General features: G+C 41.1%; 1 protein-coding gene across 2 annotated transcripts in view; it reads left to right on the top strand.

Moving 5' to 3' along the window:
• LOC309384935 (ras-related and estrogen-regulated growth inhibitor-like) overlaps positions 1-25,340 on the top strand; it is a 45,898-nt gene that overhangs the window by 8,489 nt on the left and 12,069 nt on the right. For both annotated transcript variants that reach the window (XM_081938850.1, XM_081938851.1), the window contains exon 2: positions 21,328-21,384. In XM_081938850.1, coding sequence (XP_081794976.1) covers positions 21,328-21,384 — 57 coding nt within the window. The remainder of the gene's footprint in view (positions 1-21,327; positions 21,385-25,340) is intronic.

The raw sequence follows: 25,340 nt of genomic DNA, 5'->3' as shown, positions 1-25,340 counted from the left end.
GAAAGGGGGAAAAACAAAATAAAATAGAACCCTTCTCTTTTGAAGAGCACACAAAAAAACCCTTGTGCTTAAATCAACCTAAAATTAAAAAAATAAAAGAGGCTTGGAAGACTAGAGTGGCAGCGGCTATTAGTTTTTCTTTTCTTTCTTTTTTTTGGAAACATGGATCAATATTCAGAGGAGGAAAGTTTAAAATTTCAAAATATTTTGGCTGGAATTCTAAATGTATTGGAAGGATATGTGAGAAATGAGAAGTTGGAAAAACTAGTATTTCTCACATCAAAAGATGAAGGGGCTGGAGCCCCCAAAATTAAAGGGGAGAATGAAGATATAGAAGATAAAAACAAGACAATGGATGATTTTATTAATGGAGCAAATGTGGGTGAAAGTGGAATGAAGGGAACATGGAAGAGGGGCTTCGACGAATTGGAGTTCTACCCCAGATTTCAAGATACAGAAGAGGAAAAAAGGGTAATGATGATGGATTTAGGAAAAGAAACTCTTTCAGAAGCACGATTGATAACCAAAAACAAGCTAATTTTAAAAACAATTGGAGGGCAACGAGATTACCTGAGAGATCCTTTAAGCAACAAAGTGCGAAGAGAAATCTATAAAAACCTTATAAGAAGACTGACACCACAATTGGCAAGAGAAATAAAACTGTTTTGTTATTGGAAAGATACAGGTTGACAATGAAAGTTCTTAATAAAAAATTAATTAATCTTGGTTGAGCAATAAGTAGGAATTTAGTAATTTTTAGATTGTTTTAGATTATTATTAAATGTTTATTCATTAACAATTAAATAACTATAATTAACAATAACGGAATGATAATGGATACAACTTAGTGATATATATTATGTACTGTTAAACTAGTAAAAGAAATCTGAATATAGATTGCAAATTGTGACCTGGAATGATAATGGATACAACTTAGTGATATATATTATGTACTGTTAAACTACTAAAAGAAATCTGAATATAGATTGCAAATTGTGACCTGGGAAAAAGACCTATAAATTTTACCAACAAACTTCTATTTAGGTTTTATTATAAAGGTGTAATGTTTTATTCTATTTTTTGGGGGAGTGATGAGAGGAGTTGGGATATAAATAGTAAAGGACTTTTAGCTAATTATAATAACAACAAGGAAATGTTAATGGATATTGTTTAATAATATATACATGCTCTGGTATTGGTAAAAGCAACTTGGATATAATATTCTAAACAGCGGGGAAAAAAAGCTTAAAAACTTTTTTAATTGATTTTTTACAGAATATGTCATAAAAGTGTAATGTTATTGGAGGATTTTTGAAATAGCTAACAAGTGCCATTATGTGGTTGTGTTTTTAAGTATGAATAAGTTCAGGCAGAAGCACGTTCAAATAATGGTAGTCAAATAAGAATTGTGATATATTGATGGTAAAATGTATAAAGATTTTTGATTTAAAGTATATAATCTATGATGAACTACAAGTAATGACTATAGAAGAAATGCGTGAAAGTTATTTGTAACCAATCGACACGCTTTCTACAAGATATATTGAAGGATGATTCTTTTTTTGTATTTATGTTCAATTAAAATAAAATAAAATCTTTTTTAAAAAAAGGACTACCTGTATTCAAATATATTCGTGATTATTAAAATATTACATTAGAGAAAAAGGCAAAATGTATTTTAGGTTCTTTTATTCTGTTAATCCTATTCAGAGAAGTAAACCCTGTTTAATATTTAATTTGGTCTACACATTGCTCAAGTATGATTTAATAATGTTTCATTAAATAAACTTCAATAAGGATTTGCACAACACATTAATCCACAATCAAATGTTTTCTATAAAATAGGCCAGCGGGATTAATATTTGAGATGGACAGTAAAATTCCAATCCTTCAGTTTGGCTGAATTGTATCAGCTGGGTAGAAAAGAGTCTAAAGGCAATGATAAATCATTACCAGTGGAATCGCTGAAAATAGAGAATAATGATCCTTTCTGCAAAACTCCTAGTTTTGAGACGGTCAATTTAGATAATGGTAACTGTTTGTTCCCATAAAAACTGTGAAGAGTCAAGTTACAGCAGAAAATGGGCATATTTAGAATAAAAGTTATACTTTAGAACATCCGTTGTTTTTAATAAATCGAGCTGTACATTTCCCCATTACCAATAATAAGTCATCAAATTTAATTTAACCTACTAAAATCAGCTGAGAGTCAGTTTGATGTCTCGGTTAAAGCACCAAGAGATCGTGTGTTCTTGTCCTTCCCTCAGGCAGAAAACCATCTGGGTGATCTTGTTCCAGTCGCTCTTGCTTAGCTCTAGAAAGGGAACAATAGGAAACCACTTCTGAAATCTTGCCAAGAAAGCTGCAGGGACTTTGCAGACAGTGTTTTCAGTAGCGGATGCTGATTTGAAAATTATTACCATCCAATTCTGAAAAAGGGACTGGGGGCTGCCAAAAAATGCCTTTGCAGGCCACACACCACTGCAGACCAGATACCAATGCTGTAGGATTATTCTACAAATTGAGGGATGACCAGTATCTGGAGAGCCTCAGGTTCCTGTGTCAAAAACCATTTTGTGATTGACATATGCATGCATACCATTTATTGGAAATTCTTTTGATTTGATTTGATTTTTTTTGCCCTCCATGAGATCTTCCAACAGGAACAAAAATGGGGGGAATTGTTCTCAGTTTTGGCATCATCCCGTGCCTCTTCACCCTTAACTCCTTCCTTGCAATGTTGCCTTATGTTGATTTCCCTTGACATTTCTAATCAGTTTAATTGGCTTGCCTTCTTAATAGAAACCCATGCACTTTCAGTTTGGGAAGTTGCCTAGTTCCCACTGTGGAAGCAAAGCACTTCCCACAACTCCAGGCTGATTTGTTCTGTGGTCTTGCCCTTTACCAATGAGTCCTTAAAGATGGAGATAATTACAGGCTGCTACATTTTGTATGTAATACTCTGGTTTTACTTATATATGGCACACAGTACCATGTGTTGTCATCTGATATCTATTTCTAGAAACTTCTTCAATTAACGTTGACCTTCATTACCTTTGCTTGGTTCTCCCTACTAAACCAGCAAGCTATTAAGACTTAACGTAGAGCAGCAACTCCACAGTAAACTGCTGATGTAATTGTGTGGGATGGTGATTTGGGGTCTGTTCCTTATTTAGTTGCTATCATGGTGTGTAGGTAGATATCTGTGCCCTTCCTCCTTATTTGACTTTGTGAAACAGCTGTTTGTAATTAGCCTTTCCTGTAACCATATATTGTCCTTTAATGTTTCTCATGGAAAATGTTCTAGAAAAAATGGAGTATGTGTGTGAGAGAGAGGAGCTTTATTTATTTATTATGCTTTATTTACTTTCTTGTTATAATGTCTTAGGGCCTTTGTTTCTGTATCTTTGCTTAATCCCAGTGATTAGATAGACTTCTGTGATTCTAGTCAAGACCTAAGGTATTTGAAATAGATATATAAAGAACTGTTTGAATGCTTATTGACTCATAAGGCCATCGCGACCATATCTGCCAGTGTTTAAGATCTATTAATGGCAAATATAGCAGAAGACTGTGTTTGGCAATGATCCTATAATTTCTGCAATTGTCAACCAAGGGATGTATAGTAACACTAGACATGATCTGAAAATGATTTGAAAAAAAATGCTTTGCAACATATGCAAGCAAAGGACTACTTGCTAAATAGCCACAGCTTTTTTAGACTCTCCTGGAAATTTGGAAAAATTATATATATTATTATTATTATATTATTATTACTTGAACTTATTAGTCTGGCTTTGCACAAGCAGTCAATGAGGAAACCTTCAGGGAAGGTTGCAAGTTGCTCAGGTTAGTCTCCTCCAGCCCCTCTTTTCTTGGATTGTTCCTCATTGGCCACCCATGCACTCTCATGCACCATCCTGAGCCTTATGCACTCTCCCAGCTACTCATGCACCCTCTCCCACCCAGCAGCAGGCACCACAGCTCCTCTGAACCATGCCACACTGACCACCTGTGCCCCCTTTTGCTTCCTCCCTTACCTGGTCTCTCCACTTTGCTTTTTGGAAGTCAACAGGTAATTGTGAGGAGGTGCTCACTTAATAACCCACATTCCTCACTTAACAATGGAAACGGGCTGCAGCAGGAATTGCTGTTGCTAAGCAATGTGGTCACATGACATCATACTTTATAACTGCACCATTTAATGACAGAAATTCCAGTCCCAGTTGCCATTGTAATTTAAGGTCTACCATAAAGAAGTAGATTCCAATGTTCTTTACAGTGGTTATAAATGCATTTATATTTTATCCCTTCTCTCTGTCATTTATATAATGGTTCCCTTTTTTCCATATTCTACCTTTTCTAATCATCAACCCATAAATCACAAGTTGTCTTTTTTCATTTTCAGCAAAAACTCTATTAAGAGTTTCTAGATGTAGCTGTTGTCTAAAATGATGTGGCTGCCTAAACGATTAGCAGAGATGCTGCACCCATGCAAATTCCAAAGTATATCTCCCAAATATTTTTTAGAAGTGCACAGCGATAATATATATATTATAGCACTTTAATTGGAAACAATTTAAAATAAGAAAGTTAGCTTCACTATTCCAATTGCAAGTATACAATATATTCATATGTGTATGTGCAGACACATGCATATCTAGGGTCATATTATTAATAACTTTGGTGTGGCCCTTTAAAATTGACTTTATATTCTTTAAATGATTGCATTTAGTTTTGTAATTGCATTTATTAAGGTTTTTTTAATATTTATATTTATGTTTTAATTATGAGCTTATATTGTCCTATATGTTTATATTGGAAATAAAATCATACTTTTAAAATTCATATCATTCGATTTAGATAGTGTTTCTGATAAATTGGGCTTTTTATAAGTTTCTCCATCTATCAACATTGACAAATAAAATTATGTTAGCTAGTTGTGGGGTAAAATTGATGAAAGGTTAGATAATGCTCTACAGCTTTCCCTTCTCCTGAGAGAAACTCATTGTAATTCTCATGCTCAGATTTTGAATATACAATAAATCTTGCAGTTGAGGTTTTTAAAATTCTGCTTGCTACCTTTTCTCTCTTAATGTAACATTATACAAAACACATCTAAGAGAGCATATGTTTTGCAGTATAAAAAAGCATAAGTTGTATGGTTAATCTCCATTGGCTTTCTCATAAGGTAACAAAGTAAATATGTTTATATAAATTGTCTTTGGCAAATGCTAAAGAAAATCTAGAATCAACTTGTTGACTATCTTGGCTTTAAAATTGTAAATGAATCTTGTTTTATAATGTGGAATTTATTGAGTGAAATATGATTTTCAAAACCTCTATACTAAATGTCATATTAAAAAATCCTGCTTTCATTGTATCAGTTTGAAAGCCACTGCTGTGAAATGCAATCAAGACACAATGTGAGGAGGGTAGAGGAATACCTTTAAACTCGGAGAAATGTAATTACCCTTCCTCTGTGTACAACTCCAGCTCTTCAGGAATATGTGCCTCCCCATTAAGAGCTAATTGTACTTAGAATTGTAGGCATGTATTTATTTAATTTACAAGGCAACTAACAAAAATTAAAACACAGAATACAGAATAGAATGCTTAAATCGTTGTAAAATTAATTGATAACTTAAGAAAGAAAAGGAAATAATGGTAAGTCTTGCCTGCTCTTCTAAAGATTAGGCGATAGGGGTACTAAATGCAGCTTCCATGGCTGTTTTCTACAGCCTGGAAATAAAAAAAAGCACCATTTCCTGTTTCCTGGATATATCAACCTCTGATGGGACATCTTTACAATCTCTCCTGCAGATTGTATAACTGGCCAGGTTCTATGATGGAATAGCTAGCAGGCCCTGAGAATTCAAGAGTGGACATAAGACCATTGCAAAAGAGACATGTCAGCCCAGAGGAAGAGAGCAGTGTGAGGAAGAGTCTCTCAGTGACTTGACTGCCATTATGCTAGGCAGAAGTTGAGCTGTGGAGTTATTCGGAAGGTTTTCATGATTTTGTTACAATAGTCAACTGGCGATAAAGACCTTTTCAAAAATCCAAGTAAATTTTGTTTTCTGAGTTTACTTATCTCAAATTGCTGAACAACAATCCCGTAAATCTCATTTACTTTCTCATTAGTAAAAGAATGGATCCTCATTAGCAAAGAACTAGATTATAGTTACCAAGTCTTATGATAATCCATGGTCTTCAGAGCCAATTGCTGCAGCTTAGACAAGTGGTAGATACATAGAAAACAACTTTGCACAATTCTCTGGTGCAGTTGGCCCGGCATTGGATCAAAGTCTGCTTCAACCTGAAATAGTGCTGCAGGATCGCCTCCCACTAGTTAATACTTCATTCCCTGTTTATGGCAACTAAGCCAGCAAAGGTCCCTGAAGTTGCATGCAAAGTGGCATTTGTTGACAGTTTTGAAAGGAGGAGCTGCCAAGTGGGCATTCCGTTCATTGCAAATCCTGGACAATTGTTGAGATTTTATGCAAAGATTTGGAGCTGCCTTTGACAGCATCATCAGAAGATTGATTGTTGATTTATAAATGTATAATTTGTGCCAAGTACATACATGGTAGATTTTTTACCATTTTTTAATGTTTTTTTTGTTCTCCAGGAACATGAACTGAGATGATTTTGCCCCGAATGACCACTTTAGAAAGACTTTTCCAATGGACCCTAGAAATGAATTTGGGAGACAGGGCACACAATAAATCTCCAAGAGTTATTTCAGCATCAAGCAGTCATTGAGGATAGGTTGGAAAAGAAGGAAGCAGCAGACAATTTTACAGACTTTCTTTTTCATTTGCTTTAGCCCCACCTATAATTAACTCCAGGTAGCAAACATACCTAATATTCCTTACTCTTCCTATTTTCCCCACAACAACAATTTTATGAGGAGGATTTGGCTGAGAAAGAGTGACTAGCCAGCTTTCATGCCTAAGATGCCTAAGGAACTAGAATTCAGCCACCTGTTTCAGTGGTGGGATTCAAAAATGTTACTGCTGGTTCTGTGGGCATGGCATGGCTTGGTGGGCATGGCAGTGGAAGGATACTGCAAAATCCCCATTCCCTCCCCACTCCAGGGGAAGGTTACTGCAAAATCCCCATTACCTCCCCACTCCAGGGAAAGGATACTGTAAAATCCTCATTCCCTCCCCCTCCAGGGGAAGGTTACTGTAAAATCCCCATTCCCTCTCCACTCCAGGGAAAGGATACTGTAAAATCTCCATTCCCTCCCCACTCCAAGGGAAGGTTACTGTAAAATCCCCATTACCTCCCCACTCCAGGGAAAGGATACTGTAAAATCCTCATTCCCTCCCCCTCCAGGGGAAGGTTACTGTAAAATCCCCATTCCCTCTCCACTCCAGGGAAAGGATACTGTAAAATCTCCATTCCCTCCTCACTCCAAGGGAAGGTTACTGTAAAATCCCCATTTCCTCCCGATCAGCTGTACTCGGGAGGCAGAAAATAGATGGGGGTGGGGCCAGTCAGAGTTGGTATTTACCGGTTCTCCAAACTACTCAAAATTTCCGCTACTGGTTCTCCAGAACTGGTCAGAACCTGCTGAATACCACCTCTGACCTATTTCTAGCCTGGTGCCTGAACTACTCCACCAAACTGGCTCTTTGCCCACCCCCCGCTCTTCCTCATTGTCTCCTTGTATGTCAGTGATATGGAGTCAGTATGCATTGGAGCAAAGAAGAGATTCTTGCCTGCCACGGAGAAACAATGAAGATATAACCTCAAATTATATTTTTACCATGACACTTTTGGGTCACCTTGTGAGTAAGTTTCCAAATTGTTCCAAAGCCTTGATAACAGGAAACTTTGCAGCGTGCGCGCACACACACACAGCCCCCACCTAAGAGCTCTTGTAAGGAGGCCTTCAGGCAAATAAGGAAGCTGCAACACTAGGCATTTTATTATTCCCATAAATCTTTGTACTGTTTTTTATTATTTCATTTATATATAATTTATAGATTGTTCAGTTTCCAACAGTTCTGGATGGCTTTCAGTTAAAAGTAAAAATAAAGTAGAATACATTATAGAAGGAAAAGCAATATGATGTAACTTTAGAGATAGAGGTTAAAAAATATTTAAAACTGCTGTGAAGACTTTCCTATTTCTCTTTAATTTTTTTCTTGTACTTGCTCTTTGATTTCTTCCTGTTCTCTTCCTTATTTTCTATTAGTTTGTGTTAGCCTTTATGTTCTTGTTTAAACACTTTAATAAAAACTATACATAAAAAGTAAAGTACAGCACGCGAGAAAAAAGAATCACGAATTACTCCAGAAACAACAGAAAATTAAAGAATATACATCCAATAGGAGCACAACCTTCTCTTTGCCCCAGAGCCTGGGAGCAAAGCCAGGTCTTTAATGGTTTTCTGAATGTCATTAGGTTTGGAGTTATCTGGATCTCTGGGGGGATATCATTCTAGAGGGCAGGCGCAGCATCAGGCAAAGCACACTTCCTGGGCTCCACAAGATGATCTTGCTTAAGCAGTGGGACTGAGGATGTGCCTCTCAGTTCTTTTGGACTTGAGATTGGCTGCTATTTTGATGAATTAAGATATTGTGAATCAGTTCATCTTCCACATACAACTGCAAGTGGTGAGGGCAGAGGGCAGACCCCTCTGATCAAGTCTCATCCTACAACACAGAAGTCTTCTGCAGTGAAAATAAATGACAACAAATCATTCTTCCAACTATATTTGACTGCTTCCTTGCATAGTTTGCTTATCTTGGGGATAGACTAGCTACAAATGCATAATCATGGTTTTAATTGGAATATAGGATGATTTTTTTTCCTTCTGATACAAGCTGCACCATTTCCAGGCTTTGGGCTTTTCTTATGTTCTTGCCTCATAACAATCTTGCAATCATAACATATCCAATCAATTTCCTTGATTGGAAAATATACAGATTTTGCTGATTTTTGGACAGGCAGGAAGTTATGAACTTGCCACCCCACCATATGTGTGTGTGTGTGTGTGTAATTAGCTTACCGCCTAGAGTCCAAATCCTAGTTGAACAGCAGTATCCCATGTCTGTGTAAGAGTTGGCAGCTTTGCAGGAATTTCTGGATGACATTCTAGCAAAAGGATTTATTTTCCCTCCTTTGTCTCCTGGATCTCTGCCAACATTTTTTGTAAAACTCTCTTGAGAGTTATGCATGAATGTAGACTTCTGAACCATTAGGGATTAGTAACCACTGCCTCTTATTTTGGACTTGGTAGGTTACCTCCAGAAGACACAGGTTTCATTGTATTTATTGAAACTGCAGCTTGATTTGGATGAAAGAGAGTCATGAATACTTAACAGTCTTTGACATTATGAGATGCCTTTCGGACTTTCTAATTGTGCCACAATTTTTGTCAGATTCATGAATTATTTTCAGATATTTTGGACAACAAATATATTTCTTTACCTAGATGACACTCTGATTTTTTCCCCCAAAGGATCCTTGCCTGCATTCTACTCGTGTCAGAAATGTGCTAGAACTCCTATGCAAACACAATTAGGTTAAATTGAAATAGAGTGTACTTGAGAAGGGCTTGTAATAATAATAATAAATAATAAATTTGAATTTATTAGCCTCTCCCTTTCCAGGCAGGACTCGGGGCGGCGTACACTAGGGCATATATAAACATACATATATACAAAGACATACATGCACGGAGGAGGTAATAGATTACAACATTTAGACAATTAAAACCATTAACAGACCCCATTAATAAAAACCCAATATACAATAAAAATTTAAAATTTAAAAAAGACAGTCAGGAGGAATATGAAAAATTACGGTTGAGCCAGGCCAGATAATTGAAAGAGGTGGGTCTTCAACTGTACACGGAAGGAGCGGAGATCGGAAATAATCCTGATGTCACGGGGGAGGTCATTCCACAGGGCTGGGCCCATCACAGAGAAGGCTCTGCTCCTGGGTGTCGCCCCCCGACACTGTTTGGCGGACGGCACCCGGAGAAGTCCCTCTCTGTGTGAGCGAATTGGTCGTAGGGATGTGTGGGGCAGGATGCGATCCTGCATGTAACTAGGTCCTGTGCCATGAAGCGCTTTAAAGATCATAATCAAAACCTTGAAACGCACTCGGTAGACCACAGGAAGCCAGTGCAGCTCGCGCAGGAGAGGTGTTACAGGGGAGTATCTAGTCCTCCCCATAATCACCCGCGTGGCCGCGTTCTGGACCAACTGTAGTCTCCGAGTGCATCTCAAGGGAAGCCCCATGTAGAGAGCATTGCAGTAGTCCAGGCGAGACGTCACTAGCGCATAGGTGACTGTGCGTAGGGCATCCCGGTCCAATAAGGGGCGCAATTGGCGCATCAGGCGGACCTGATGGAACGCCCCCCTTGCCACGGCTGTTACATGGTCATCCATGGACAGCCGGGCATCTAGGAGGACGCCCAAATTGCGCACCTGTTCCATGGGGGCTAGTTGCACGCCCCCAATGGCCAGAGATGGAAACACCTGGTTGAACCGGGGGGCCGGAAGCCACAGCCACTCCGTCTTGGAAGGGTTGAGTTTTAGTCGGTTGCCATCCATCCAGACCCGTACGGCCTCCAAACACCGGGACATCATTTCGACGGCCTCATTGGGGTGGTTCGGGGTGGAAATGTATAGCTGAGTATCATCAGCATACAGATGATATCCCACCCCAAAACCACGGATGATCTCGCCCAGCGGTTTCATGTATGTGTTGAACAGGAGAGGCGAGAGCACCGACCCCTGTGGCACCCCACATGTGAGTGACCTTCGGGTCGAACTCTGCTCCCCTGCCAACACACGTTGCGTCCGGTCAGAGAGGTAGGAGCCAAACCACCGTAAGACGGTGCCCCTGACTCCCAGCCCCTCTAGCCGGTGCAACAGGATACCATGGTCGATGGTATCGAACGCCGCCGAGAGATCTAATAGGACCAGGATAGAGGAACAACCCCTATCTCTGGCCCTCCAGAGATCATCAACCAATGCGACCAAGGCCGTCTCCGTGCTGTGCCCGGGTCGGAAGCCGGACTGGCGCGGGTCTAGATAATCATTTCCCTCCAGGTGACGTGGGAACTGCTGTACCACCACACTCTCTACAACCTTCGCTAAAAAAGGAAGGTTGGAGACAGGACGATAATTGACTAGGTCCGTTGGGTCCAGGGAAGGCTTCTTGAGCAGGGGCCTCACCACCGCCTCTTTCAAGGCGGCCGGTAGAGACCCCTCACCCAACGAGGCGTTCACTAGGCCCAGGAGCCAGTCGCGCGTAACCTCCCAGGATGCCAGTACAAGCCAGGAGGGACACGGGTCCAATAAACATGTGGTGGGTCGCAGACGTCCACGCAACCTGTCCAAATCCTCGATGACAACCGAGTCAAACTCCTCCCAAAGCGGTCCCTCAAGACTCGCCACGGGCGTCTCTACTGGACCACTGAAAGGGGCCCATCCCATCCGGATTTGAGCGACTTTGTCCTGTAGATATTTCCCAAACTCCTCTGCTCTGCCCTGTAAAGGGGCTTCCCGCGGTCTCTCAAACAAGAGGGAGCGAGTCACCCGAAACAGGGCGGCAGGGCGGTTATCTGCGGACGCAATAAGAGCGGCACAATATTGACGTTTGGCCGCTCTTAATGCCACAAGGTACGTCCTCAAATAGGCTCGTGCCTGTGCTCGGTCAAATTTGGAACGGGAGGATCTCCAACGACTCTCTAGGCGTCTCTTGTGGCGTTTCATCACCCTTAGCTCCTCAGTAAACCAAGGGGCCAGGGTGGTTCGTCGCCGCAGGAGAGGCCGCAAAGGCGCCACCCGGTCTAGGGCCCCGGTAGTCGCACTATTCCATGCATCCACCAGGTCCTCTACTCGAGGGCGGGTCAGATCCACAGGAGGTGGCCCAAGCTCCGTCTGGAACCTATCTTGTGTGATATTCATTAGGCTAAGGCTGTGCGTGCGCCCCAGTCGCTCTTCTCCTCCAGACTATGATCTTGGATCATAATTCTCAAATTATACCCGGTTCTAGAAAGCCCTCTTCCAGTTACTAGGCATTCATAGCCATCTGTCATTACCAAGAGACAAATGGCAGACAGAGAAGGCAAACTTTGTACTAGAACAATATTTGTGTTGCTTTGTGTTATGTCGACAAGACAACTGGCCTGAATTGTTGCCATTGGCAGAATGTGCATGTAACATCTCTCTTCGTTCCTTCATCAGTATGTCTCCCTTCCAAACAGTTTATGGGCATAACCTGTACTCCTTGTCCTCCAGAACTCTTGTCTCTGTGGTTCCTCTGATTTTTTCCAAGAGCTACAGTCAGCACAACCTCTCATAGGAAAACAGCTGGATTTGGCCAAGATGCACAGGCAGCAAACTAGCATAGACAAGAAGGCACAAGAATTGCTGTGTTTGCCGTCATCCTGCTTGGCCAAGAAACTGGACACAAAGTTGTTGGATCCTTTTCTGCGTCAATCAGCCCAGTTGGTTTCCTCTTCCAGAGCAAATCTAGCAGCACCCTGTGGTGCTTACCTTATGGAACATCATCACCTTTATCCCTGGCTCCATCCTTGTTAACTTTTCCCAAGTCCCTCAAGACCTGGTTGTGTCATCAGACTTGGTCCTAAAGAGTGGCTCCATTGTTGTTAATATCTGTTATTCTCTCTTTGTCTTTTTAAATTGTTGGTATTTTTTACCTTATTGCTTTTTAATGTTTTTATTGTGTGCTGCCCGGAGTCACATATAAATATGATGAATGAATGAATTGCAATTGCCCACTGCCATCAAACTGCACTCAGTGTTTTGCTGCTTTTTTGTGGAATTAGCAGTGTGCACAGAGCTTTCAATAGAGTCGTCTCTACAACTTAGCTGCTACATTTTGGACAGCACCGTTGCAGCATCCAGATAATTGTAATGGGTAATATCACATAAAATTCGTTGTGGAAGTCAAGTTGAAGTATAGCCAAGATGTGGCTAACCATTACCAAATCTGACTGGCTTGTAAGTGCTCTCAACTGGCTCCAAATAGTCATTAGGTAAATGAGCTCCTTGCCATAACTATCCTCTGTGAATCTAGTGACTGGAGAATCGAGAAGAAGTCCTACACTGCAGACATAATCCTTTGAGGAAGGGCAAATGTATTCCAAACAAATTTAAGTTTCAGTCCCTTTATTGACCAACAGTCCTTCCATCTTATCAAGATTTAACATCAGCCTGTTTACTCTTGCCCAGCCCATTATCAAGCATAACAGCAGTACTGATTGATTCCTTAAAGTAGAACATGGTAGTGCTTCTATGGGGTCTCCCCAAGAGCAACCATATGCATGCCTGTGGCTCAGGTCTGTAGTTTTTAAAACAGCAGTCCAGGGGTGGGATTCAGCCAGTATGGACCGGTTCAGGCGAACCGGATATTAATTTTAATCTGGTTTGCTGAACTGGTATTTGCAAAGACTGGCTGACCTCGCCCACCCCTCCCCTCCCAGGAGTCGCCCTGTGCCCCATTTTAGATGCGAGGTAAGTGCAGGGCCTTTGCAGAGAGTCTGGGAGGGCGAAAAACAGTACCAGAAGTCCAGAAATGGCCCTGTTTCCAGCTTCTGGAGGGTCTCTGGAGCCTGGGGGAAGCCATTTTCACCCTCCTGGAGGTATAAGGAAAGCCTCCGGAGCCTGGGGAGGGCGGAAATGTCGTCCGTCCATCCCCGCTGTGGTACAGGAACCAACCCAGCAACGCCCACACAGCAACCGGGCAAAGAACCAGTTGCTCAAATTTCCAATCCTCCCCCTGTAATATAGTCCCATTAAATTTGGTGAAAATATGGTTTATATGATTTTGTAACTGGATGAATTTAAAAATGTATGGGTATAACCCAAGTCAGCTTATAGCACCCTTAGATAGCTGCTAGAGCTTCTGGCAGAATCTTCAGCAATGAATCACTCATTAGAAGATTTGGAAGTGACATTTTAATTTTCCCAGGGTATAGCATCACTCTGGTCATGTGAAACCATAACGCCTGGATCCAGAGGATAAACAGTGATTGGCATACCACTCTTATTACTGATTCTGTCAAACTTCAGACTGGCTCATGAAAAGTGCCCTAGAATAGCCCTGAAGGGAAAAAATACTGGAGCCTTTCCCATGAATCCCAATGCCTGTGGCTGCCCTGTGCTCAACTGACCACTTTGAAAGAGAAGAACACATATTAGCATTGCCTTCTTAATAAGAAATGCTGAGCTTCAGGTGCAAACCTACATGGTTTTTAAAAACGGTGATGTGTGTGACTAAAAACTGAAGATGTGTGCCTTTTGCAAATTGCTTATGATAGTGAGTTTCTTAAGTGGTGAATCTACAATTTTGTATTTAGGGTTTGTGAAGAACCTGAATTAATGCGTATATGGTTACTCACCACCACCTCCCTCTGCTGAACTGAGTTGCGGCCAAGGTGACATTTGTTCGTAGAAGCATGATTACCTAAAATGTGTACTCATTCTATTTGACAAACAATAATACTCTAGTCAAGAATCACAATTTGTTTTCCAGCCCTAAGTTTTACTTCCTTGAAATTAACAAAATCCCACCAGATTGCATTTGGTAAAAAAAAAAAAATCTAAGAAAAAATAGTGTTGTTTCATACTCAAAAATTAAAATATACACAGTTGACTGTATCCAAATCTACATTTGTATCACTTTTCCTTTGCCAGCTGAGATGCCTCTGATATTGTTCCAAGCTGTTCTCTGGTTTGTTGTTTCAAAAAAGCGTAGAATTGGAGAACTCATTAATCCATTGATAGCCATATTGTTATAAACAAGTTATTGTAGTTTAGGGGGGAAGCTCCTTCAATTCCTTTATAAAAGATGGCTAACTGCCATTTTTGAAGACGGGATGTCATCCAGCAAGGCCTAAGAAGCATCATCCGTCTATGACAGAAGTTCCCTGAAGGATCATTTGGCCCCTATCCTAACCGATTTCAAGGCGAGCTCTAAAAATGTGATGGCTTAGGGTGTTTGCTGAGCCCTTCTAGGTTGGGAACGATGTTTGTTCATTACTCCCTCAGGACAATTATGCCTTTATATCATAATGTCAGGGAGGGTGCAATTCAAGATGAAAAGGGGATGCGGTTTGACTTCTTACTCTGCCTGTCTGGCACTTTCCAAAACTGGAAGAGACTTCTATGCATGTTTTGCCTCATGCTGACAGTAGCCAGTGGTGGGCTGCTGCATGGTCGCAAGGGTTCAGGTGAACCCTTAGCTCTGATCGCTGGCTGGGCCTGCCCACCTGCCCATGTTCTATGCTATCCATTTATAACTTGCGGTACTGTCTTGCTCGTTGGCTGGCCCAGCTGCATTCTGCGCCGCCCCTGCTGTATTCACTGGAGCTGCCTGAGCTGATTAGGAGCCTGTTTGAAGCTCCGTTTCTCTCCCAAAGGGGCGCGTGCGAGTGAAGCATACACACTCACAACCAGCAAACACTTTGTTATAGGAAGTGCAGCCCACCTCTAAGTGCAGCCCACTGAAAACCTCTTCTTAGTATTGTACATAGCAAGTACTCAAGGAGGGGATGGAGAACTGAAGCAACACAATTATTTTATTTTTAAAAACTTACTTTGCATATCCGTATTGTAGAGAGTGTGGTAGCACAGCAGTTCCCACGTCACCTGGAGGAAAATGATTATCTAGACCCGCGCCAGTCCGGCTTCCGACCCGGGCACAGCACGGAGACGGCCTTGGTCGCATTGGTCGATGATCTCTGGAGGGCCAGAGATAGGGGTTGTTCCTCTATCCTGGTCCTATTAGATCTCTCGGCGGCGTTCGATACCATCGACCATGGTATCCTGTTGCACCGGCTAGAGGGGCTGGGAGTCAGAGGCACCGTTTTACGGTGGTTTGGCTCCTACCTCTCTGGTCGGACGCAACGTGTGTTGACAGGGGAGCAGAGTTCGACCCGGAGGCCACTCACATGTGGAGTGCCACAGGGATCGGTGCTCTCGCCTCTCCTGTTCAACACATATATGAAACCGCTGGGCGAGATCATCCGTGGTTTTGGAGTGGGATATCATCTGTATGCTGATGATACTCAGCTATACATTTCCACTCCGAACCACCCCAATGAGGCCGTCGAAATGATGTCCCGATGTCTGGAGGCCGTACGGGTCTGGATGGATGGCAACCGACTAAAACTCAACCCTTCCAAGACGGAGTGGCTGTGGCTTCCGGCCTCCCGGTTCAACCAGGTGCTTCCATCTCTGGCCATCGGGGGCGTTCAACTAGCCCCCATGGAACAGGTGCGCAATTTGGGCGTCCTCCTGGATACCCGGCTGTCCATGGATAACCATGTAACAGCCGTAGCAAGGGGGGCGTTCCATCAGGTTCGCCTGATGCGCCAATTGCGCCCCTTATTGGACCGGGATGCCCTACGCACAGTCACTCATGCGCTAGTGACGTCTCGCCTGGATTACTGCAATGCTCTCTACATGGGGCTTCCCTTGAGATGCACTCGGAGACTACAGTTGGTCCAGAACGCGGCCGCGCGGGTGATTATGGGGAGGACTAGATACTCCCCTGTAACACCTCTCCTGCGCGAGCTGCACTGGCTGCCTGTGGTCTACCGAGTGCGTTTCAAGGTTTTGATTATGATCTTTAAAGCGCTCCATGGCACAGGGCCTAGTTATATGCAGGATCGCATCCTGCCCCACACATCCCTACGACCAATTCGCTCACACAGAGAGGGACTTCTCCGGGTGCCGTCCGCCAAACAGTGCCGGGGGGCGACACCCAGGAGCAGAGCCTTCTCTGTGATGGGCCCAGCCCTATGGAATGACCTCCCCCGTGACATCAGGATTACTTCCGATCTCCGCTCCTTCCGTGTACAGCTGAAGACCCACCTCTTTCAATTATCCGGCCTGGCTCAATCGCAATCGTAATTTTCCCATTCCTCCAAACTGTTTTTTAAATTGTTCTTAAATATTAATTTTATTGGGTTTTTACAATTGGGGTATTTTAAAGCAGATTTTTAACTGTCCATAGATGTAATTTGTTTCCTCCTCCGTGTATGTATGTGTGTTGTGTATGTATGTACGTTGGGTGTTGTTATATATTTTTTATGTTATATGCGCCATTGTACGCCGCCCCGAGTCCTACTTGGAAAGGGAGCGGCTAATAAATCCAAATTTATTATTATTATTATTATCCATATTGTAATATCTCTTCAAGAGGGTCCTTTGCCTGAATGATCAGAGCAGAGGACCTCCTCAAAGGCCTGTACAAGCTTATTCATAACCAATGTCATTTTTTCCTCTTCTGAAGTGCTTTTAGAGACATTGAATAAAGCTTAGTCAATGCTATAATTTGTTTATTTGCCTTGGGCATCTGTGGTGCTAGAAAACCTCTCGAGGCATCTGACAGAATAAAACAAATAATACAATAACGTTAACTGGTAGGACTGCTACCTTAGATGTTGTGGTTTTAAATATAAACAAATTATGGTTTTATTTATTTATTTGATGCATTTAAAAGACACTTAAAAAAAAGCATAAAAGTTTGAATCCCCCCCCCCCGAACAATAAAACATAAGTAATAATTTGAAAAATGAGGTAACCTCAGATTTATAGGTCCTTTTCAGACACTGTGGTTTTGGCTTCATGATATAAAAGACAAAAAAAGGAGACCTTTAAAATCTTCTTTGGCTCCTGGATTTAACATTGCAGTTATGGACTTTTAAAAGTTGCCTCTTTTATTTGAAACAAATAATTAAGGTTCACTATTGATTTTGAGCCAATTTGATATGGCTAGTAGTTTTTTATAATATTGAATAGTAATATGGTAAGATTAAAGTATTAAGGCTGTCACAAAGAGGAAAATAGAACATATTTTACAGATACACTGCTTATTCTTGGCTTAATAAATTATTATTGCCATGAATGAATATTTAGTTTGCCCAAATGACTTCAAATATTCCAAAGAAAGAATTTCCACAGTCCTGAAGCGATGACCCAAAAAATTATCTCCCTGTTGCTATTGTGAAAACAGCAAGGTTTGCGATCCAACCAAGCAGTTTTGTGCAGCCAGCAACATTTTTTTTAACCAATAAATAAAATAGTAAATTTACAGCCCCTGCTGCTGAGTACTTCCAAACCTTTCTAGCCACAGGACAGCTGATCAGCACTCTAGATATTTCTTTGCACCCTGCAAGAATTTTTAATTTATCAATGTGCCTCTTTATTTGGGCACGTTCTGCTTAGACTTTAGTTTCTGAGTAACTTGTCCAGGAAAACTTTGTTCTTTGGGTAGGAGAGAACCAGAATTTAAAATGCCTTCATGTTTGTATTTTAATGGTTAAATCTCTAGGAATTGTGGATCCATTAGTAAGTACTGTATGATGATTCCCCCAGCTCTTCCTTTTGTTAGGAAGCTGTTCCCTAAATAACAGGAGTTCTCAGTTTGTACTTAATCTGGTTCTTAGCCACAACTTTTTCTCAACAAGGAGCCCATCCCTCTCTCTTCCAGTCTGCTAAAACCACCTACATTCTTTAATCTCTGAACCCTGGGCATTATGTTAAATTTAGTCTTCCTATTTTTAAAACGTCCACGGAACACAGTTAAAACTGATTTAGAAGAAGAATATGCAAATAGTTCTGATCGTCTAAGCTACTATATTTTATAATAATCCTTTTATTTTATTTATATTTATGGTGTTTAATCTATAGCAATATGGAAATCTGCAATTTATTTGAAGTCTTTCTAAATTAAAATAACAAATCAATAAAAATGTGTATGTGAAAAATATGCTCCTGTATGACTCTGTCAAATATGGGAACCTCTTTTTATAAACAAAGCAAACTATGACCTCTGTATGGCAGCTATGAAGAACATAACTGCAGCATTTAGCCAGCCATGACTGATCTCCAAAAGCTAAACAGCCAAACCTCAGTAATGCTTGGAAAGGTTACCAGCAGGAAATCTCATGACTGTAAAATAGATCAGAAAACAGGCAATGGCAAACTCTTTCTGTACTCTGCTTAAGAAAACAGCATGGTTTCCTCTGTGTCATTGCCAAGAATCAAGATAAACTAGAAGAACACTGTTATTTTAATTACCACTTAGAATTTAACCCAGAGGAAAGGGGCATCAGATGAAATTATCTCTCTCTCTATAGCCTTAGGGTACCACATTCTCCTCTGCAATTTTCATTTCCCCCCCCTGTCATTTATTCTTATATATATCATGAAAAATCTTTACTTTGTGCTCTGGAAAAATAAATGTGAAGTGCGTACAATATTTAGCATTTATTGGACCACTGTTAGATACAAATTAGGATATTTATACTGTTGCCCAGAAATTATCTTAATTTGTGGCAGGACAAAAAACAGTTGTTTCCCAAAAGTTTTCTCTCCGTCACAGGATAAGCACAAGATTGTTCAGCTCAGAACAATTTGCAATATATTAGCAAGACGTTATAAATCCCTGTTATCTTCTTCTCTAAATTAGGATGTGAGTCTCAAAAAGTTAGGGTTCTGTCTGATCTGAAACTCCTAGGTTGAATTCAGTAAATGTTCAGAAGTGCCTTTTGGCCTTAAATTCTAGAAATATAGTTTCCACCTCCTTAGCTACTATTTTGGTGGCAGACCTTGAAATTAGAAGCTAAGAATATCCTGTGTGTTCTTTACATAATAGAATCTATATTCTCCTGGATTCTGGGCTTCCTTGGGGTTCTGAGAAGACGATAGTGTGCATTTCCAGACAATTCTATCTGTAAACTTACACCAGGCATTCAGACTCCTGCCACCCACAAATGTGCATTATATTTATTTCAGTCTTTTCTCCCTCTTGCCGTCACATGTAGTACAGCAATTTGTGCTAACTGCAGACAGACGGAATGATTCAGTCCATCAACATGAAGTCGCAAACCATCCTATTATTGTAATATGTAAATAATTTTCAGAAAACAGTATTCTGCTTTCCTGCTCACTGATCAAGATCTTATAATTTCCATAACACTTCTGATAGTGCTAGTTTCAGCCTTCTCAAACCATATGGGGCCTACAAGCAATGCTGGGTATGTACAATGAGAGATTGTATCTGGTGCCTCCGAAGACCACCCTATTGAGAACTGTAGATCTAACTCCTCTTTCCTAGTTCATTTGTGCTTATGAAAAGATTATGGTTAGGCTTAAGTGGTCTTCCCCTGGGAATAACTGCTCCTGTCCCAGTCTTGGAAGTGAAAGTTGAATTTGGTTAAAATGAATTGTGTTTGCTGAGAAAAAAAAGACAGAAAGCAGTATTTTTCCATGGTATAAGAAAGACGAAAAACAACATCAGGATTTCAGAAATCCGTGGACTAGACTGGGAAGTTAAACGAAAAACATCCCAGACAAAGGCAGTGGCAAATAACATATTATTGCCAAGAAAATTGCATGGACTTTGAAGAAGGGTTATCTTTTATCAGTCCAAATTTGATTTCAACATAAGCCTTTGCCTGATGAAGTTCAACAGAAGAAAGGTTTGATCCTTAGATAACACATCCCATTGACTGATTTTCACATACATTTCTCGTTTAAATGAAACAGAGAGAAAGTTAAAAAACAAAAATTCCCTTTAGCTATATTTTCCTATTTGCTACCAGGAAGCAAGGCACACTCTCTTTGGGACTCGCATAAGAGTCGACCCAAAATATCTATGTTGTTCTTTTTTTGCAAAATATCTGCAGCGGATGCAGATTCCCAGACATAAATGTGGATGGTACTTATGGCATATTTCTAGCAAAGATATCTGGTTCCTTCATAGAGGGAGTAAGAGAATGATGATCTGCACTTTGGATGATTTCCTGAGCTGCCAGCTCTACCTGGCTCCTGTTTTTAAATATTCTTCTCACAATCATTTTGAAAGCTCCAGCTTGTTCTTCTTCCTCAACCTGCCGTCATTTGTTTCAGTTTGCCATTTCTTTGAGTATTGATACACAGTAGTTTCCCTCAGAAGTATGTCTTGAATCTCATTGTTAAGTAAACATTAAGTGAAGCCAATTGGTGACATGAGGAAATTTTAGCCCAAATTTCATCCATACCTTGTTTAAAAAAGGCATTTTGGACAATCATTATATTCTAAAAATGAACTCCCACTCCACAAAGAACCTGTCATTTTTCTGCCCTTCAAACTTTGCTATCTTTACATGGGGATACAAGCCAATCTGAATGTCTTAAACTGTTGCCTTAATTTCTCTATGACATATATAAAGTGGATTCATGTATAAGATGGATCTATATCTGTAGTTAATAGCTAAGCTATTGTATATCTATATTGGTTTGCTCTGCTAATTGTTTTTTTTTTCTTTTTCCAATGAAGCATTGACAGTAAGATTCATCACCAAGCGATTTATTGGTGATTATGACCCTACTCTAGGTAAGTTTAGTTACTTGCTCTGTTAAATCAGTGTGTTAATTTATATTTTTGTTTATCAATGGCAGTTGTTGTTAACATTGGATCTCAGATCAAAATATATAGGCAGAAGACAGAGTCCTGGTTCCAAATCTCATCCCTCATATCTCTAAATAGATATGGAAAAGCCTGCTGCCTGAAGCCCAAAGAGCTATTGGCTGCCAATCATTGTCAGTCATGCTGAGCTAGATAGACTCATGTAAAATTTAGTTTTAAGATGAAGTACATGTGTTTAATTAGGTTTAGGTTTTGTCATTATTTGATAGATCTTATAGCAAAGATGATGCTGTTGTTACTATTTCTTTCTCTTCTATTAAAAATCCCAAAGTAATATTTAGTTTAATAAAAAACCTAGATAAAATCAGCAGTAAATCCACTTGATATACTTTAGAATTCCAATTGAAGCAAGAGATGTGTTTTGCAAAGAAAGCTGCAGAGACAGAATCAGACAAATTTCAACTAGGAGAACATTCCAGATTTATGACCCCACCATAGAATTATCAATATAATCAAACTGATGGATGGTATATGGACCTCCTCCTTGTGTATGTTTCAGTGTATGTCTTTGCTATATGTTTGTTTGTTTACATATTTATTTCGTATGTTTCATTGTACGCCGCCCCGAGTCCTTCGGGAGAGGGTGCGGCTAAGAAATAAATATTAATATTATTATTATTATTATTATTATTATTATTATTATTATTATTATTATTATTATATGGATGGTATATAAATTTAAGAAATAAAATAAAATAAATAATAAATAAGTGCTAACTAGTCAACTAACTAGTCAAATAGTTATCAGTGATGATTGACTCTGCTGCCATCTTACCTTCACTGGTCAAGCTCACATAACCTTGGTGCCCTTCATAGAGGTCAAAAGGCAATTCTCCATCAACTCCTTGTCTTAGACTCGTAAGAAAAGGAATCCAACACATTTGAAAGGCACCAATTGGACACCAGTTGGAGAAAGCTGTTATAGAAAGTACATATTCATTGGTCCAGTTAGTTGACATTCAGATGAATTGCAGTCCTGTAATTTAAGACTTGTCTTGTTGGATCAGGTGGGACTCTTATTTTAATTCACAATTTGGTTTTGCTAAGTTGCCAACCAGAGAACTCCCAAGTAGAGACATATTCTCCTGCCATTAATAAATAATAAATTTGAATTTATTAGCCGCTCCCTTTCCAGACAGGACTCGGGGCGGCGTACAATAAAACATATAAAACATAAAACATATGTACAAAAACATAAACATACACATATACAAAGACATACATGCACGGAGGAGGTAACAAATTACATCACATTTAGACAGTTAAAAATCACCATTAAAATACCCCATTAGTAATAACACAATTTAAAAATTTAAAAATTTTGAATGGACTGTCAGGAGGAATAAGAAAAAATTTACGGTTGAGCCAGGCCAGATAATTGAAAGAGGTGGGTCTTCAGCTGTACACGGAAGGAGCGGAGATCGGAAATAATCCTGATGTCACGGGGGAGGTCATTCCACAGGGCTGGGCCCATCACAGAGAAGGCTCTGCTCCTGGGTGTCGCCCCCCGACACTGTTTAGCGGACGGCACCCGAAGAAGTCCCTCTCTGTGTGAGCGGATTGGTCGTAGGGATGTATGGGGCAGGATGCGATCCTGCATGTAACTAGGTCCTGTGCCATGAAGCGCTTTAAAGATCATAATCAAAACCTTGAAACGCACTCGGTAGACTACAGGAAGCCAGTGCAGCTCGCGCAGGAGAGGTGTTACAGGGGAGTATCTAGTCCTCCCCATAATCACCCGCGCGGCCGCGTTCTGGACCAACTGCAGTCTCCGAGTGCATCTCAGGGGAAGCCCCATGTAGAGAGCATTGCAGTAGTCCAGGCGAGACGTCACTAGCGCATGGGTGACTGTGCGTAGGGCATCCCGGTCCAATAAGGGGCGCAATTGGCGCATCAGGCGAACCTGATGGAACGCCCCCCTTGCCACGGCTGTCACATGGTCATCCATGGACAGCCGGGCATCCAGGAGGACGCCCAAATTGCGCACCCGTTCCATGGGGGCCAGTTGCTCGCCCCCAATGGCCAGAGATGGAAGCAACTGGTTGAACCGGGAGGCCGGAAGCCACAGCCACTCCATTGTTCCCCTAATAGTAGTATTTGGAGATGCATGTCTCCAAATTTACCAACTCCTATGGTGTAGAATCCCAAATATCCTAGCCATTTCTTTTAATGGAAGTTTTGAGCTATCTGATCATTTTGGTTGCCCTCTTCTGCATTTCCCCACCCTATTCTATTTTTCAATGTCACAATGAGAACTGTGCCTAGTATTTCAAATATTGTCATATCATAGATCTTTTATAAAACCATTATAGTGTTGGCAGTTTTATATTCAGTTCTTTTCCTAATGATCCCTAGCCTGGGATGTGCCTTCTTCACAGCTGCCACACATTGAGTCAACATCTTAATTGAATCACTATTATGACTCCTCATCTATAACAATAACACAACTGAAACATCACTTGAATACCATCAGCACTGACAAAATCATGATCAATTAATTACAAAAGTCAGCTTTAGTTGGAATAGCTTACATCCTGCGACATTAAACAACAACATCTCCCCCCAGATCCTTGGGAAGAAATTGATAGATGGAAAAAAATATCAGATCTAGTGTAAAAGACTGTCTGACTGTGGGACCAACCATAATAATGTAAATGTATGACTCCCTAACTCCCAACTACTCTTTTTCCTATATAGTTATAGTTTAGACTGTAAGAGTCTGAGTGACGCAGTGGTTAGAATGCAGTATTGCAGGCTAACTCTGCCCATAGTCTGGAGTTTTACCCTAAAGGGCTCAAAGCTGACTCATCCTTCCATCCTTCATATTAGTCTAAGTGCTATTGCTATTAGATTCCATCATTATATATGTGCATTTATCTTGCTTTGCCGCAATGTACTTCTCTTTATATGTTTACTGTACAGTATTTAAATGTCTTCATTGGTTGTTTTGGTTGATCATTCATTCATCTGCTGAAAAGACCCTCCTGAAGCTCTTCACACTTCCTTGTAGAAATAGGGATCATTTATGAACTGTTGAAAAAAAATCAGTCCCAATACCTTGAAAGAGGCGGTGGTGAGGCCCCTGCTCAAGAAGCCTTCCCTGGACCCAACGGACCTAGTCAATTATCGTCCGGTCTCCAACCTTCCTTTTTTAGCGAAGGTTGTAGAGAGTGTGGTGGCACAGCAGTTCCCTCGTCACCTGGAGGAAAATGATTATCTAGACCCGCGCCAGTCCGGCTTCCGACCCGGGCACAGCACTGAGACGGCCTTGGTCGCATTGGTTGATGATCTCTGGAGGGCCAGAGATAGGGGTTGTTCCTCTATCCTGGTCCTATTAGATCTCTCGGCGGCGTTCGATACCATCGACCATGGTATCCTGTTGCGCCGGCTAGAGGGGCTGGGAGTCAGGGGCACCGTTTTACGGTGGTTTGGCTCCTACCTCTCTGATCGGACGCAACGTGTGTTGGCAGGGGAGCAGAGTTCGACCCGGAGGCCACTCACATGTGGAGTGCCACAGGGATCGGTGCTCTCGCCTCTCCTGTTCAACACATATATGAAACCGCTGGGCGAGATCATCCGTGGTTTTGGGGTGGGATATCATCTGTATGCTGATGATACTCAGCTATACATTTCCACCCCGAACCACCCCAATGAGGCCGTCGAAATGATGTCCCGGTGTCTGGAGGCCGTACGGGTCTGGATGGATGGCAACCGACTAAAACTCAACCCTTCCAAGACGGAGTGGCTGTGGCTTCCGGCCTCCCGGTTCAACCAGGTGCTTCCATCTCTGGCCATTGGGGGCGTCCAACTAGCCCCCATGGAACAGGTGCGCAATTTGGGCGTCCTCCTAGATGCCCGGCTGT

Source organism: Natrix helvetica, assembly GCF_964273705.1.
Source record: "Natrix helvetica genome assembly, chromosome: 1".
Taxonomy (NCBI): Eukaryota; Metazoa; Chordata; class Lepidosauria; order Squamata; family Natricidae; genus Natrix; species Natrix helvetica.
This window is presented reverse-complemented; position numbering and strand designations above follow the sequence as displayed.